The 16717-nt window shown below is 44.4% G+C and overlaps 1 protein-coding gene across 6 annotated transcripts in view; it reads left to right on the top strand.

Moving 5' to 3' along the window:
- The window catches only part of RALBP1 (ralA binding protein 1), a 56791-nt gene extending 47339 nt beyond the window's left edge, over positions 1-9452 (top strand). For all 6 annotated transcript variants that reach the window (XM_050942148.1, XM_050942150.1, XM_050942149.1 and 3 more), the window contains 4 exons: positions 978-1085; positions 4448-4569; positions 5029-5152; positions 6953-9452. In XM_050942148.1, the coding sequence (XP_050798105.1) occupies positions 978-1085; positions 4448-4569; positions 5029-5152; positions 6953-7219 (621 nt within the window). In that variant the 3' untranslated portion in view covers positions 7220-9452. The remainder of the gene's footprint in view (positions 1-977; positions 1086-4447; positions 4570-5028; positions 5153-6952) is intronic.
- Positions 9453-16717: the final 7265 nt, after the last annotated feature.

Here is a 16717-nt window from a genome sequence, read left to right as displayed (position 1 = left end):
CATTGCAACATGCTGGAGTTGTTCTAAGAGAGGGTTAAGATGTGTTTGATTTGGATTTAGAAAGGGTAAATGTTGCTATGGGATTTTGGTTTGATTTTCTTGCTGCATATCCTGTCTGTTTGATCTTGTTTTTAGCTTGTAAGTACTAAAAAAGGCAAGTGGAGGATTTTCTAAACGTTAAAGTTGCTGGGTAATGCAAGCAACTGGCAGAACTGAGTAGATAACTAAAAGGTTTGCTACGTTCAGGGTTTCAAAAGGATGAGAGTTGCTTAAATGTGAGAGCAGAAATGGATTTGTAGAGGAATAGGTGAGCAGTTACTTTGCTAATGTCAATGTATCACATAAGTGCCTGAGTCCTACTATTCCATTTGTTTCCAAAGGACATCCATTTAAAATTGCAGTTCTGAATGCTCACAGCAGTTCATTAGGAAAGGGATTGAATTTTCCCATTGTACTCCCACCCCTTCCCTCATGCCTTGTTTTTGAGTTGTGCTTTCAGTCCAGTTTTTGATTTTCAGTCTTTGGTTACATTGACCTTGAGCCTTAAGAATCTGTGTTCATTAAACACATCACTCTTGTGCACATAAAGCAATACGTCCTGAAGAGCCAATACATACAACTCCAATTGATTATCTACCCTGCGACATCCACGGTCTGCTTTGTACATACTGATTCCCCAGAGCAAGTGACTCCAAACGTTGGCCTTATTTAACTACCATGTGTCCCAGAAAGGTGGACAAGTGATGAATGACTTCTGGATACTGTTTTAAAAAACTGGAAATAAAAACAGAAATCTTCTCTGGGGATGACTGACAATAAATGCAGGCTTTGAACAGATACATAGATTCATAGACTTCAACGTCAGAAAGGACCATTATAATCGTCTAGTCTGACCTCCTGCACAATGAATAGGGTTGTATTATATAATGTGGTGATGTGGCCGGGTAGCCTTCTAATCCAAACTTCTGTCACTGCAGGAGTGTGAAACAAAGATTGCTCAAGAAATTGCCAGCCTTTCAAAGGAGGATGTCTCCAAAGAGGAAATGAATGAAAATGAAGAAGTTATTAATATCCTACTCGCCCAGGTCGGTGGTGTTTTTAATCCCATTCTCCTTCTATTCTTCTTACCCTTCTGTTAATATACCAGCAAAGCAAGTTTTGGAATACAAACCAATGACTAAAGAGAAGCAAATATATTTCAGGTTTGTTAAAGAAACCTTTGCTTGTTAGGAAAGTTAGTCAGTTAAAGAAGGCTGTAAATGTTCTCTTATTCTCTGTATTTGCACCCTGGGAAGCCTGCTATATTGTCTGAATGGTAGGTGTGAGATGGTTCGAGAATGGGGAAGGAATAGGTGGCTGGTTGCTGGAATGATCCTGAGCCTAGAGTAGGCACATACTATAACAGGTGCTAAAAAATCATGTGCACATGAAAGGTTCATATTTCTATTGCATATTTAAACATTTTCATATCTAGTACCACAACTATTCCTTAATATAATCTAGTTAACCCTGTTAACTATTTCACTGTTAATCAAAGAGAGGAAAGATTATTATGAGATTTTCCACAGTCTAATCGGTCTCTCACTTTGGCATCACCCATAGGTGGAGCTTGGGTTATGGGAAGATTTTGCAGAGCACTACCACTATTTTCTCCCAGTCTGTTCCATAATTGGATGTAGATCAAGATTCTTCCCCCCCCCCTCATTTTAATTGTGTCTGTGAAAGTCTTGATAAGTTGAGTGCTGAGGTGAGGCTGGACATATAAGGCTGGTTTTGAAAGTTTTGAACAGAAAGTGTAATGTACATTACAATAAAAATGTACTGATTAACTGAGCACTTCGCATTGCATCACAATTGTATTTAAATGCTATAAAAGAGCTTTGAATCCTCCTAACTTACCTGGAGCCAGAGAGCTAGAGGAGACAACTCCAGCAACCCTGAAGGCACCTATATTCACTTGGTGTCTACAATTTCAGAGTATAAGTTCCCTCTATGCCTAGGTTTCTGCCTCTGAGCATGTGCACTGCTGCCTCCTGCTAGGTGTTGGGATACCTACCTTCTGCCTAAGCCCCAGTGTGATGCACAAACCAGGGAGAGGTAGATGTTCTCCTGCCAGTCTTGTGTGTGGAGCCTGATCTGGTAGGTATGCTCACAGGCCACCTATTGCATCAGTCAAAAAGTGGCTAGAGGAGGCAGCAGCAGCAGCACTCACCTTATAACTTTTATCCCGGTGGTTGGAGCACTCAGCTGGGATGTTGGAGACCCACATTCAATTCCCCCACCTCTACCTGAGGGGAGCGGAGGGGGGCAGTATTTGAACAAGAGTCTCCCACCTCTGAGTGCTCTGAGCTATGGGATATTCTGATCTGGGGCTCCCTCAGTCTCTCCTGTTTAATCTGTTCCACTGTGGATAAATAACTAGATACTAGAGCAGGGACTTGGGTGTCTCAATACTCAGATGGGTGCCCTCACCACCAGGCTGTGAAGTCATTCTTACTCTCTGGCCCAGTGACTCTTTAGTTATTTATCCACAGGAGCTCTTAAAGGAGCCCTGCAGCAGAATATCCAATATCTTAGAGATTAGAGCATGCTGAGAGGTGGGAGGCCCCTATCAACTCCTTTCTCCCCCTGTGCCAGAGAGGGGAATTGTACCTGGGTGTCTCACATTCCAAGTGCCTCTGGGCTACAGAGTATAAGGTGGGTGCCGCCACCACCTCCTCCTCTTGTGGCCATTTTGCGTGGGTTTAGTCTGGTGCCTAACTCATGTTCCCAAGAAATGTCTTGGTGCCCAAGCACCCTGACTCCAGGAGAAGGGTTCCCATTTGAGAGAGAGGTGCCTGGATTTAGATGCCTATCTCCTTGAGAGCAGAGAGAGTCAGGACCTACTCCTGTCATCTGCAACTCCATCGGCTAACTTAGGTAGTTCCCTGCCTGGCATGCTGGCTTTGTGAATTGCAGCCTACGTCTCCTCTATCTCCCTGTTCATTGTACAGGAAATCTAGGTGCCTAACTCAGGCTTTGTGAATCAATGTTGTTCCCTTTAATTTGTAAAGTGGCTAAAAGTTAGGTATTGCAACACTGAGCATCACAATGCCTAAGTCCTTTTGTGAATCTGGGCCCCAGTGTCCGATGTACACTATGCTCATCATGAAAAGGGATGAGCTACACACAGTTCTCATTGGCTTCAGGTCAGACCTCCCTCCAGTTGTTAGTTTTCTCTCTCTTCCTCTCTAATGCCTGAGTGAGGGTCAAGACTAAAGCACTTACTGTCTGAGTAACTTAGACTGTTGTTCTCCTTCACTTCTCTTATTCATGTCTCACACTCTATTGCTCTTTCCAAATACAATTAATTGGAAGCTTTTAGTAAGATTTTTCTACAGCTCTCATTCTTGCCTGCATTTTTACTGTTATCGGCAACAAGGTAACTAAAAACTTGTCACTGAAGAGGCTCATTAGGTTTGATGTAAAAAGTTAATCTTGTCTTATTGGATAGAATGCTTGCTAGGTAGCCAAATAAGTTCTGTGGACTTTTTAAACCCTTTAGATGTGTTATTTTTGATATACATAATTAAAAAGGTAAGTGGAGGTGTTTCCTTGCTCAGTTCTGCATTCTTTGCTCCTCGCCTCTTTGGAATTGACACAGAGGAGTGTAAGTTTAAAGTTTGTTTTACCCACTGGTTTTAAGTAAGCAGCCTTTAGAGTAAAGGACTCAAAATTTCCAGATCTTTGAAACAAGAACCACTTTTTCTTAATGCTGCAAGGCTGGCACAAGCGAAAGGAGACAAAGGCCTGGGCTCATATAAGAAGCCTGGTAGGAAAGAGGTTGATGTTTAGGGTGTTTGGCATGTGGAGAGAGTGGTGAGGGAGGTACTCAGCGTTTTCATCGTCTTAGTCCCAAACCACCATTTTGGCCTTACTGCCACCTATCTCATCTGTTCTTCCCCAGTCTTCTTGGCCCCATCCATCATGACACTCTTCTGCCATAATTCTTGCCACCCACTTTCCGTCTTCAAAGGTGAATTTAGGACTTGTCTACTTCTGTACTTGGCCCCAGTGGTTCCCCTTTGATTTGAGCTTTGGCACCTAATGGAGTATGGGAAGCAGGAAATCCCAGCCTCATACCATTTGGCTTGTGCTGGAATTTGGTGAGCCAGAGCACACAACAGTTCAAGTAAGAAGATCTCAAAGCAGACATAACTTGATCCCAGATTAATCTTGGCTGTGAGAACTGATGGACCAGAGTAGTAGAAAGGTTGGCCAGCCTGTCTGCATACATCCACACTAGGACAAAACTGTGCTTTCAGCATAATTATATGAAATGTTTCCAGAAAACAAAGTTGTCTGGTCTCTTCTGAGGATGCAGCATTAGAAAGAAGAAATACTGTAGTGTATTTTTTATAAACCATAAATCCAAGACCTCCTGAGGTGAATTAATTGATCATTGCAGGAGAATGAGATCTTGACAGAACAGGAGGAGCTACTGGCAATGGAGCAGTTTCTGCGCAGACAAATTGCCTCTGAGAAGGAGGAGATAGAACGCCTTCGAGCAGAAATAGCAGAAATTCAAAGGTAAGAAAGAGCCTGCTGACATTGGATCCTCAGCCAGGCTAGAACTCTTACAAGAATTTCTCTGTAAAGGGTGGGATTTTGAAAAACAGAAGTGTGCAGTTCAGAATGCTAATGGAAAGCACAGGAACCTGATGAACATTACAGATTGCCTCGTTGCAGCTTTTGGGATATTTTCTTCTAGATCATAATAACTTGTGCAGATTTTAAGCATTAAAAAATCCCATTGTCTTAATGGACAAACTGCTTTTTTCTTTACTTCACCAAGAATAGATTTTAAAAAAAGCAAAAAAAAAAAAAAAAAAAAAAAAAAGCAAAGAGAGAAAATGCTTTAGTTTTATAAATTGCTACAGAACCTCAAATGGATAAGCAAGTGAAAATAGCTACTTTCTCACCTCCTGCATTTCTGGCAAACATGCATGTGAACAGGGCTTAAATTTAAGATCTCTTTTACTCTTTCAGTCGTCAGCAACATGGGCGAAGTGAAACTGAAGAGTATTCTTCTGAGAGTGAGAGTGAGAGCGAGGATGAGGAGGAGCTACAGATTATTTTGGAAGATTTGCAAAGACAGAACGAGGAACTGGAGGTGAGACAAGTGCATTTTACCAAAACAACCTTTGCTTTTCATGCTGGCTTCCTTCGGGGGTGGACTCCCAGCCATATGGAAGAATTTCTTTGACATGCAGTTTGGCAAATGTTCTCAGTGTAAGAGCGAGAGAGAGAACAGAGAATTACTTCAGTCTCTCTCTGGAATATATTTAATTCTCAGGAACCAATGCTGCTGTTTTGAAAAGCTAACTTCATTCCCAAGGCCTCCTGCACCATGTGCAAACTGGGTGTAAATTGCTACCAGATACGATTTAGTAGAGTCTCTCAACCACTTTGCCCTAGAGGTGTAAATGACTGCGTGCCAGGCAGAGCCTGGAGAATGGACTTCTCAGACTTTTTCCCCACACAGCCCTTTCCATTTCTTTCATGCATCTGTCTGTTTTTCCCTCCCTACAAACGTTTTAGACTTTCTCTTCACCTGGGCACTGTGTCTGAATTGTGACTCTTCCTTAAACCCATGGAGGGCCATTGCTCAGTTCAGAAATTGTTACTCACTGGAGGGTGACGAGCATTTTAAAAGAGCAGCATTCGTATCCAAAAAATAAATACAGATATTTCAGAGAGAGATTGAAGCAATTCTTTTATCTAGTGTGAGGAATAGTTCCTCACTGTCAAGGGCCAATCCAAAGAACCTTTGTCATCTTTCCCTTGTGCCATTGTGATTTTCCTGGGTAGGAACAGTGTTACCTTAGCCAGCTAAGGAGAGCTCTAAGGTCCTTTCAATCCCTTCTTCTCACTCTGAGGATAGAGTTGTATTTCCCCCACCACTCTCCCAGCCCTGTGACTGGGAGTAACATGCAACACTTGGCATATAAATTCTGATCTCTTAGTGGTGCCTAGTGCTGTCAGGATGCTCCTGGGTTAATGTCCTTTACAATTCTCAGTAGAAAACTCTGTACTGCTACTGTGTGGTGTTTTCCATCTGAGGGACTTAAATACTTCTCGGTTATTAACAAACTACACCTCACGAACACCCTGTCAAGTACTGTTCTGATATTATGGGTGAGGCACAGAAAGGTTAAGTGACATGCCCAAAGTCATACAGAAAGTCGGTGGCACAGCCATGAATAAATCCTAGGTTTCCTGAATTCTAGTTCTGTGCTTTGACTAGTTAGCTGCTAACTTTGGTTAGCTGTTGATATGCCATATTTGTAACTCAGATTGAAGATAGGGACGATTTAAGAAGCTGATTAAGAACAGACTCCAAAAAATGCATCTAAAGCTGCCTTGCTGCAAAAAATTAAAAGTAGCCCAGCTCTAAGAATAACATCTGAGACACTTCACTGTATTTTTCAACCTGTAGATTTGTTTTTCAAACTGCTAATCTCATTTTTATAGTAATTCCTGCTGGAGGGAGGTGAGGCAAGGCAGCTCCAGAACTTTTTTAAATGTAAAGTCTCTTTGCAGTCCATATTGGAACTATCAGAACCTAATTGTTAAGTATTTAACTTGAAATATAGTTTACAAAAATCTTAAACCAGCTCTGAACCATTCTGTAGAGGGGTGGGCAGGCATGCTCATTTTCTCATCTAAGTGTGTATTTTTGGTCAGTGCAGCTGTTAGTCCATTGTCACCATAAATCTTCTGTTTCTTGTGGGGTTAGTTTTTTCATGCACTCCATTTCTGTTCATTCCTGTGTGTATATTTATGCACACGTGCACACACTTGTCTCTCTCCCAATTTAGCAGCAAAGGTTACATTGTGTGATACTCTATTCATGGTTCAGTAGCTACAGAAGTTACTGTTTTGTCCTACTTTTCTTTCCCTTGCTCAAAAGATAAAGAACAATCATCTGAACCAAGCGATTCATGAGGAACGAGAGGCCATCATTGAGCTGCGAGTGCAACTTCGACTGCTACAGATGCAGCGAGCAAAATCAGAGCAGCAGGTGCAGGAAGAAGACGAGCCAGAAAAGCGTGGGGGTGTTTCTCAGCAGCAAAGAGACAGTGTCCTGGAGACAAAAGCAGCTAAAGAGCAGTCCAAGGCAGTCAAGGAGCTAGTCAAGCCATCACCAAGCAAAGACAGGAAGGAAACTCCAATTTGATCAGGGTCCTTGGGTATTCATAAAATCAACTGGACTTAGCAAGGACTGTGCAATTTACTGTAATTCAGAGGCTAAAACTGCACAAATCTTTGCTGGCTGTGTACATTGTGTAAAGAATCTTGTCTTTTAAAACCCTCGAGATTTTTGTCTCCTTCATAATAGTGGTTTCTGTCCATTAGGCTCAGGTTACTTTGGAGGACAAAGCAATTAGAGGTTGGAGGGTGCAGAGGAGTTTTCCAGCTAGTGTCAGATTATTGGAGACCAATTTGCTTCAGGTGACTATAGATAATTCACTAATGGTTTTTATTTTAAACCAGAGCAATTATTTGTTGTCATCAGATCAAAATTGGGAGGTCTTTTCTTTCCAGTCAATAAAAAGCAAAAACCTATCCACAAACATTAATTATTTGCCTTGTGAATCTATTCATTCTCATTCACAGTCATTTGCTGCTTACCTGGTCACTCTTGCTTGTGCCTTTGATACCTTTCTGATGCAGATTATATACAAACGAGCTTTAAATTCTTTCTTGTTTGGCTAAAATGTCTGAGACTGCAGGAGATCATAGTTACCTAACAAATGCCCTAATAACTTCCTCATTTTACAATTCTAAAATGTATGAACATCTGTGAGATCTGAATTCAGTTTTTTAAGTATGTCCCTTTGTGGTGGAAGGTGTTCATCGAGAGCCAGTCAAGTCTTTTGGCAATGTAGTGAACTCATTTGCTGATTTGTAAACCAGTGATCCTCATCATCATACTTGTGTAACACATATGCAGTATTCACACTGCTAATGCATAACAGCAGCGTTTTCTTAGTACGGAGAAAGTGTTTTGAACTCTCAGTTCAGTCAAAACTCAGTGACTGATGCTTTAGTAATTAAAAGGGATTGGTTATGTTGTTTGCTTAGCTTAGAATAAGTTATCTTTGTCTAACCAAGCAATATATTGTTCCAGCTACAGAAATTCAAGCCATTCATGCTTTTCAGACAAGCCTGATGAAAGATGCCCAGTGGAGGGAGCAGGGTTTAGCAATAGACATTTTTTTCTTTAGTAACAATAACTGTGATTTACTTTTGGCTCAGCTATTTAGTGCTACCAGCAATCAAAGGCCTTCATAAAATTGGCATAGTAGGGCCATTTTTATGTTTCAAATGCACTCATTTATATATGTCAAATGAAATGATGGTCATGAGACTAGTCAATAAATAGTCAACTCAAAAAATATTGAAAACAACTCCACAGAGTGCTCATAGCCTATCTTGTTTCTAGAATCTGGATATTTATTTTCAGCACCTGTTGAATGCGGTTGTATTCTTTATCTATTGCACTGTTGTGAATCATGGGCCATGATTTGATTTTGTACAAATAATGCTTTGATATGTTATAGAAAACAGCCTCATATTTTTTTAAAATTTGGAAAATAGAATTTATGAAGATTGAGAATGTGATTAGGTGGCAATTGTAAACCTGTAAAGCATTCTCCCTTGCCTGTCTGTTACATGCATTTTATATATGCTAGCAATATTTAAACATTTTGTTTAAATTCACTCTAATTTCTATCGAATTGTCATGGATTTTTCTGATCAGTGTTCTTCAGACAAATCTCTTAATATTGATTAACTTTTATTTTGTTAGGACCATATTCATCAAGCTAATAAAGTCAACAGCCATTTGAAAATAGTTTGTAATGTATCTACCTCACAGTAAACGTCCATCTTTCGAAAGCAGCCTAGCTCACTTTGCACGCGCAACTACCTTCCTTTGTGTGGGGGGTTTGTTTTGTAGCAAACTCATCCCAATCAAACTCTGAAATCCGTTTTTTGGATTGTCCAGGGACAGTTATCCTGGCATTTCTATGATGAAACTCTGCTGAGGGAAAAAACTGGTTCAGGTCTGTGGTTTTCAAGAGCCTAATTTTACTGCTGTAACTGAAAAGGTGAACTCAAACATTTACTTTTTGAAACGTGAATTCAGGCACTCAGTTCTGTTTCTCCTGCAGTTACCAAGCAGCCGCATCACCTACAGGGCTTTAGGTGTTTGGGTTGTCACCAGCCCCTGTAGCAATAGGACTGAACACAGGTCTTTGCAAGTAAGTACAGGAATTAAATGTTCATCCCTTGTTTCTGTAATAATGTAATTTGGCTTATCCATATTATGTCAAGAATTTGAGTTCTAAAAGTTTCTGGGAAAAAATTCAGTTCTCTGAAAAAACAATTAAAGCAGCTTATGTCCATGTTGCTAATTCATAATAGACCCTTTTTTAATATAAATCTGAGGAGCAGAGCTATTGTGCATGATTTTTTGGTGTGTGGAGTTGTGGATTTGATTCTTAGTAACTGTTGATGGGTTTTTCATCCATCAGTTTATGTACCGACAGGATACACTGAGAGGCCCTTTGTCTGAGATCAAGTCAGTCCTAATGAAAGCAGTGCTAGATCTAATATGTATCTTACACATGTAATGAGTTAGTGATCTCTTTGAATGAGCCATTATACAGTTAAAAGAGCTGATTATTTTTAATTGGACAGTAAATATAACTATGAAAGTAACTTCAATGGTCTGATATTTTACACAACCCAACTCACTTATTAGAAGAGCATCCCAAGTGCCTTACAATAAAACTAGCAAGCCCTGCTGTACAATAAAGCTCAGCTGGAGGTATAGTTAGAGTGTTACCCCTAATCCTGAACTGCCCTGATCGTCCGAGAAAATGCACTGAAGTTTGTAATTTAAAATAGAAAGGAAACCAGCATATAAGGACCTAGGATATCTAGCTGGCCTACTGCATGGGAAACTTGGATAAACAACCACTCTAACAAATTAAAATGGCGGAGTAGTAGCAGGAGGAGAGCTGGCATATAGAGTACATTACATCCATTTAATTTGCTTGATATCATACTATGGCTATGGATCGTACCTGGCAGTATTCTTCAAATGAGGAACGCAATCGCATTATTGGAGATTTATGCCCTGGTAGAATCAGCAGACAAAATACCAGACCCAGCAAATTTAAACTTACTAAAACCAGACTTCATTTTGTTATGCCTTTGTGGGCCAGACTGAAACAATGCATGTAATAAATAACTAGTCATCATTGGACATGATGGCTTGAGCTCTGATTGTATCCGTAATAATGAATCTGTTGTGTGTGTTGACTAGATTTAACATGGCCCATTGTTCTAATCTTATGCATCTAAACATTTGCACAGGTAACCTGTTTTGTAAATTCCTAATGCTAGCTCTAACTGAATACTGCAGAAGGGTGGCACCTCTGTGCCAAACCTACTTTACTGTTCTTCAGTCCAACTTAAAACCTTGTACCCTGAAGTACTTCAGTTGACTGTACCAGCACATGCCTGGAGTAGCTTCTGTCAAATCACTCCAGTTACAAGCCGTTTAGCTGGCCTTTTAAACAGTGACACACCCAAGTGAGTAATCAGCAGTGTAACTCTACAACAAAATTAAATGACTTATGGGGAGAAAACCAGTGTAAAGTACAGGCTGTTATATGCATCTGAAGTAGGAAGTGTTGAAGGCGGTTGCACTCCTCTTATTGAAATTCTGCAACTGTACAGAGCTATTTGAGACAACTATTTTAATGCCAATTAATCTTTTTCCAATAAAATGTTTGTACCTTGAGAAGTAGCAGTTTGCAGTGAACTGTTGCCTACCGAAAGTTGCAGTTAATGTTTGGTCAAATCTAGCAACAAGCAGCTGCTTTTATCAGTTCGTGCCCCTGTCAGGAGTCTGAAAAATGTCAGCCAGGGCCTACTTCACTCTTCTAGAAATGGCTCTGCAAAGATCCAGGTAGCCCATGGGCTAGATTACGAAAGAAACCTGTGTGGTGATGCGAAGCTTCACTATTCCTCACCTGTAGGTGCCTAGAAAATCGTTTATCCACAGTGGATAGGGCAATATTAGTTCAGAGAGAGCACACAAGCATGAGAAGAACAGGAGTACTTATGGCACCTTAGATGAACAAATTTATTTGAGCATAAGCTTTTGTGGGCTACAGCCCACTTCATCAGATGCATAGAATGAAACATAGTAAGAAGATATATATGCATATAGAGAACATGAAAAGGTGAAAGTTGCCATGCCAACTGTAAGAGGCTAGTATCAGAGGGGTAGCCGTGTTAGTCTGGATCTGTAAAAGAGCCCTGTGGTAACTAACAGACGTTTTGGAGCATGAGCTTTCATGGGTGAATACCCACTTCGTCGGATGCATGTAAGAGATTAATTAATTAAGGTGAGCTATTAGCAGCAGGAGAAAAAAAACTCTTGTGATAAGCAAGATGGCCCATTTTAGACAATTGACAAGAAGGTGTGAGGATACTTAACATGGGGAAATAGATTCACTATGTGTGATGACCAAGCCACTCCCAGTCTCTATTCAAACCCAAGCTAATGGTATCTAGAATGATGGGAGGGGATTAGAGCATACAGTTGACCTTTCAAATTATTTATCCACAGTGAGGTGGGGGAGGCCCATGCCAGAATAGCCTGTAGCCCAGGAACTAGGGCACTCTCCAACATAGCAAATCCATTTTCCCCCTCAGGTGGAATAGGGAGGTGAAATGGGGCAGCTCCCAAATTCCATTTGAGGTAACCTAAGCATTGGGCTAAAAGTAAGGAGGGTGGTTTCCACACTGCAGCCTTTTTGTGCACATTTGTCTATAGGGGCCTGATCTGGTAGGTAAGGTCTGAGTACACCTAGCAGTTCAGGCCCTGCAGGTGTCGTAAGTACAGCACACTTAGCTTCTCTTTGTGCATTACTCTGGGCTTAGACATCAGGATGCTTGGTGTGGGCCTGCACTGTGTATGCCAAGAGGCAGTAGCACAGGTGCAATTGGAAACACTGCAAAAGTTAAGGTGGTAAGTGACTTCAGCTGCCTACAAGGTTTGGGTCACTGAATTGCAGTGGGGCTGATTGAGATTTAGGCACTGAGGTGCCTAATTGCCATTTTAGGTCCTTTTCTGAATCCAGCCCAGGAGGACTATTGAGGGCTGAGTTTAAATCAGTTCTATGCACAGGTGATGGTGTTCCTTCATTAACATCAAAGAGTTGTTCATTGCTGGCTCTAGCTCTGGGGCTCAATTTCCATCTCCACTGGGATGAGTCTGCAAGTAGAAAGCTGTCTAACTCTTACCCCTGCAACCTCTAACAGTCAAGCTGGGTTCTTTTCACCAAATCTAATGTTGCCACAGGAGCCTCCAGCTATTTGTGCAGGTGCCAAGAGTGTAATTTGACTTGTGGAATGCTGACTACAGCTCTTATTGCCTGCAAGGGAACACACCCAAGGGAGGTTGCAGACTCCACCAACAGAAGGCACAATCCTGGTATGGGGCTGGGTGGGAGCAGCTAGGATCCCTCCCTCTCTCCCCCCATGTGGCTGAGTGAGTGGTCTAAAGAGCTGCCCCAGGGGCAACAGCAGGGCTCAGGGAGGCCTTGTATAAGGTAAAGCAGTCAGCAGAGAAGCAGTAGTTGTGTCAGAGGAGGAACATTCTTCCACCTGAAAGGCAGAAGCAGCTGAGACACCAGGCTCTGAACCACAGCAACGGGACCCCCCCCCCCCCGTCCACCCCTGCATGCAAGGCTGGAAGAATGCCCTGAAGCGCCACATTAGAGAAGGAAGAAGTCTCCCCCTAGGTCGGGGAAAGGTAGTAGCACTGAGCTCTCCTCCTCAGCCCCATACCTGTTGTAGGATGTTAAAAAGACTTTTCTTTTAAATAAATGACAGCTGATGTAATCCCATCTCCTGGGCCTCAATGGACCATGCCTGAATCCAAACCCCCTCTAGCTGTCCCTTGCTGTAGTCGTACTGTATCAAGGCACAGGAATCTGGGATCTGACTGGTTCTGCAACTCTAGTTTGCTACTCTGATGTCAAAGCGTGGGCTGCTGTGCAGGCCCCTGAGCAATCCCAGACTAAGCACCTCCAGCTTGCCAGCGTAACATCAAGGCCTAGGGTTGTGAGCCAGCACTGGCTGAACACCTTATGCAAGGCCTGAATCGAGTAGGCCCCTGTGAGGGCACTAGGTCAGACTCTCCACTTTGCTTGTTTAAGCGGAAGTCAGATTTCTGTGGAGGTTGCCATTCTCAAGCAGAGGCAACATGCTGGGTTCATGTCTAGGGGCAGGCCCTGTAGTCATTGTCTTTGGCTGGGGCCAGGTATCAGAGCTGCCACTACTGAGAGCTGACTACCACGTGCTTTCTGGTGTGAGGTGAAGGTAGTTTTCTGTAAGGTCAGTCATTGCTGCACTTACAGCACAGCCCAAGGGCAGCGTTTCCCAAACTTGGGAGGCTGCTTGTGTAGGGAAAGCCCCTGGTGGGCTGGGCCAGGCCAGCTTGGAAGTGGTGCGGGCCAAGGGATGTACTGGCTGCTGCTTCCAGGAGCTCCCATTGAAGCGAAACGCGGCCACTAGGAGCCACGAGCGGCCGGACCTGCGGACGCGGCAGGTAAACCGGCCCAGCCCACCAGGGGCTTCCCCTGCACAAGCAATGTCCCAAATTTGGGAAACACAGCCCTAGGGGATACTGAGGCAGCAGCAGCACTGATATAAAAGAACAGGCCTCTGACATTACACTGCCCTTGCTGCTGGAGGGCACCACACTCCCTACGGCCTGTAGCCCACGGATGCTGGTTTGAGTGCACTCACTCAGTACCTCCCACTGACTTGATTTTTAACACGGTTCAGTGAGGGAGCTTGGTGGAAGGGGTAACTCACTAAGACAGGGGCTTTCAAACTTTTGTACTGGTGACCCCTTTCACATAGCAAGCCTCTGAGTGTGACCACTCCCCCTTATAAAAAATGTGTTTTTATTTAACACCATTATAAATGCTAGAGGCAAACCTCACACACCCCTGATAGGGTCCCAACTCCCAGTTTGAGAACCCCTGCACTAAGATGATGTCACATTTCAGGCTGCAGTGAAGACACCTGCTCAGCCCTTTGAGCATGCTTGGCTGATGTCAAGGCAGGGTCAGCGACTGGCCTTGGCTCAGCAGCTCCAGCCTGTGCGCTGATGTTGGAAGGACAAGCTGCTGTTGCCATAACTGACTTAGCTCCTCCTGAGGAGAATTTAATAAATAGGTGGGAAAAGGAATCCATGGTCACAAGCAGCCAAACAGAGAGAGCAGGGCTGGGTAGGAGGAACCACCTGTGCAGTCCTATGCCCCTGAGAAATGTCAGGAGGGGAGAAGACAGCCTGTGGGGTAATTGCTTATCTTAGGTTTTAGCAAAGGAGGCAAGGCTGGTCTCAGTCTCTTCCTCTTCCCTTCAAAGGGGCAAGTTCTTGCTCCCATGGTGGAGAGGCAACCAGCAGGAGAACAGAGCTTTGCCTGGAACAAGGCCCTTCCAGCAAATGCCAGTAGTGCTCCATCTCAACACTCCAGCACTGGGCAACAATAACTGCATCCACTTCAATTACCTGCCAAATACATCCTCCTTTCATCAACCACTAACCCAAAGGGAAGCTCTAGGCCCAGGAAAACAGCATGCCCCCTGTTGAAGGCTGCATGTCTGTCACAGATTCAGTGACTTTCCGTGACCTCTGCAGCAGCCCCAGCTCAGGGCTGGAGATTGGGTGCAGGGCAGCGCTTACCTCAGGGAAAGCTCCCCGGAAGTGGCCAGCATGTCGCTGCAGGCCAGGGGGATTTGGATTCCCAGCCAATGGGAGCTGCAGAATCAGCACTAGTGGTGTGGGAAGTACACAGAGCCCCCCTGCTTGCTGAAAAGTGGGAGGGCCATGGACTCCTGCCCCACCCTGTTCCTGCCCTATTGGGTTAAAGTAAGCAGGCATATGCAGCTCCCTCTCCCCTTCTAACATGATAGCTCCACTGGTCACGAGTAAGGCTACATTTTAGTCATGGGTATTTTTTAGTAAAAGTCATGGACAGGTCATGAGCAGTAAACAAAAATTCACAGCCTGTAACCTGTCCATGACTTCTACTAGGTACACCTAACTAAGACTTGGGCCATGAGAGCGCACAGCGGATTGTGGCCCAGGACCTCAACTGGTGCTGGGGGAGCAGGGTTGGTAGGGCTGGCAGGCTCCCTATCAAGCTCCGCACGCAGCTCCCCGGAAGCAGCCAGCATGGCTCTGCAACTCCTAGGGGGTTTCTCTTTCTTTTTGCCTTGTGAGGGCTACGTTTGTTTATAGGTAGATTGCCAGCCAAAAGAGAAGGAAGGTTCCTGTATATCATAGGCATCCACTAGATCAGCAGTTCTCAACCCACAGCCTGTGGGCTGCATGCGGCCCCATTAGCACACAGCTGTGGGCCAGGTCCTGAAGAGGGACAGGGAAGGGAGGGTTAAACGGTAGGAGGGCACAGAATTGGATGGAGTATCCACTCTCTACCACGTGGAGCACCCAGCGGTCCAAAGTGAAATGGGCCCATACACAGTAGAAAGGGGATAGGCAGGACAAAAAGGTAAGGTGGGGTAGATCCAGTTCTTGTACTGGTGTCTCATCCTTAACTGCACCCTCAAAAGGCCAGACTGGGGCCAGAAGGCAGTTTGGGCTGGCCAGACCACTGGCCCGAGGACAGGTTTGGTCTTTTTCTGCCGCTTCTATTCCTCCTCTGAGGAGCATCCTGCCGGTTCTGTGGTTGGTAGAACCGCGTGGAAGGCTGCGGCCGGAAGTGCCTACGCTGAGTCGCAGGAGTGTTGGTGCCCAAGGACTTGAGGATGGCCCTCGGAGTCCTTTAGACTGTGGAGTCTTTTATCCATTTTGTTGGAAAAGAGGGATGAACCATCAAAGGGAAGGTCCTGAATGGTCTGTTGGACCTTGTAGGGAAGACCCAAGACCTGCAACCAGGAACAACTCCTCATTGCCACCCCTATGGCCACTGCATGGGAGGCAGCATCTGCCCCATCCATTCCACCTGTAGAGAAGCTCATGAAGTTAGTTTCCCTTCCTCCACCAGTGCAGAGAACGCTGCATGGGAGTCCTGCAGCAGCAGCTCCACAAACTTGGCCATCGCACCGCAGGTGTTATGCAAGTATCTGCTCACAATGGCCTGCTGGTTCGCTATGCGGAGCTGCAGCCCCCCAGTGGAGTAGACCTTCCTCCCAAATAGGTCTAGTTTTTTAGCATCCCTATTTTTAGGGGAGGGCCCCTTGTACCCCTGGCGTTCACACTGACTGGCTGCATCAACCACCAGGAAATGGAGGATGTGTGGGTTTATAAGTGTTCGTATCCCCTTGCGAGCAGGCCCAGAGGGGGCGAGGATGTCAACAATAGGCTTGGCGTCCTCTACCACCGCCTCTGCCTGGATCCCCAGATTCTGGGCCACCCATCGCAGCAGCTGTTGTAGGACTCTGTTGTCCTCCAAAGGTGGGGCTGCTAAGGTCCCTGCCATGGTCTCATCTGGGAAGGATGAGAAGGAAAGTCCTGGCACTGAACCCTGCTCACTCCCCTCAGCACCCAGGGGGTCACGAGGCATCTGGTATTGCTGAGCCGCCACGTCAGCAGCCTGTGGTGCCAGGGCCACCA

This window comes from Gopherus flavomarginatus, chromosome 2, assembly GCF_025201925.1.
Source record: "Gopherus flavomarginatus isolate rGopFla2 chromosome 2, rGopFla2.mat.asm, whole genome shotgun sequence".
NCBI classification, from domain to species: Eukaryota; Metazoa; Chordata; order Testudines; family Testudinidae; genus Gopherus; species Gopherus flavomarginatus.
Note: the sequence above shows the minus strand (reverse complement) of the source record. Positions and strands in the feature narration are given on the sequence as shown.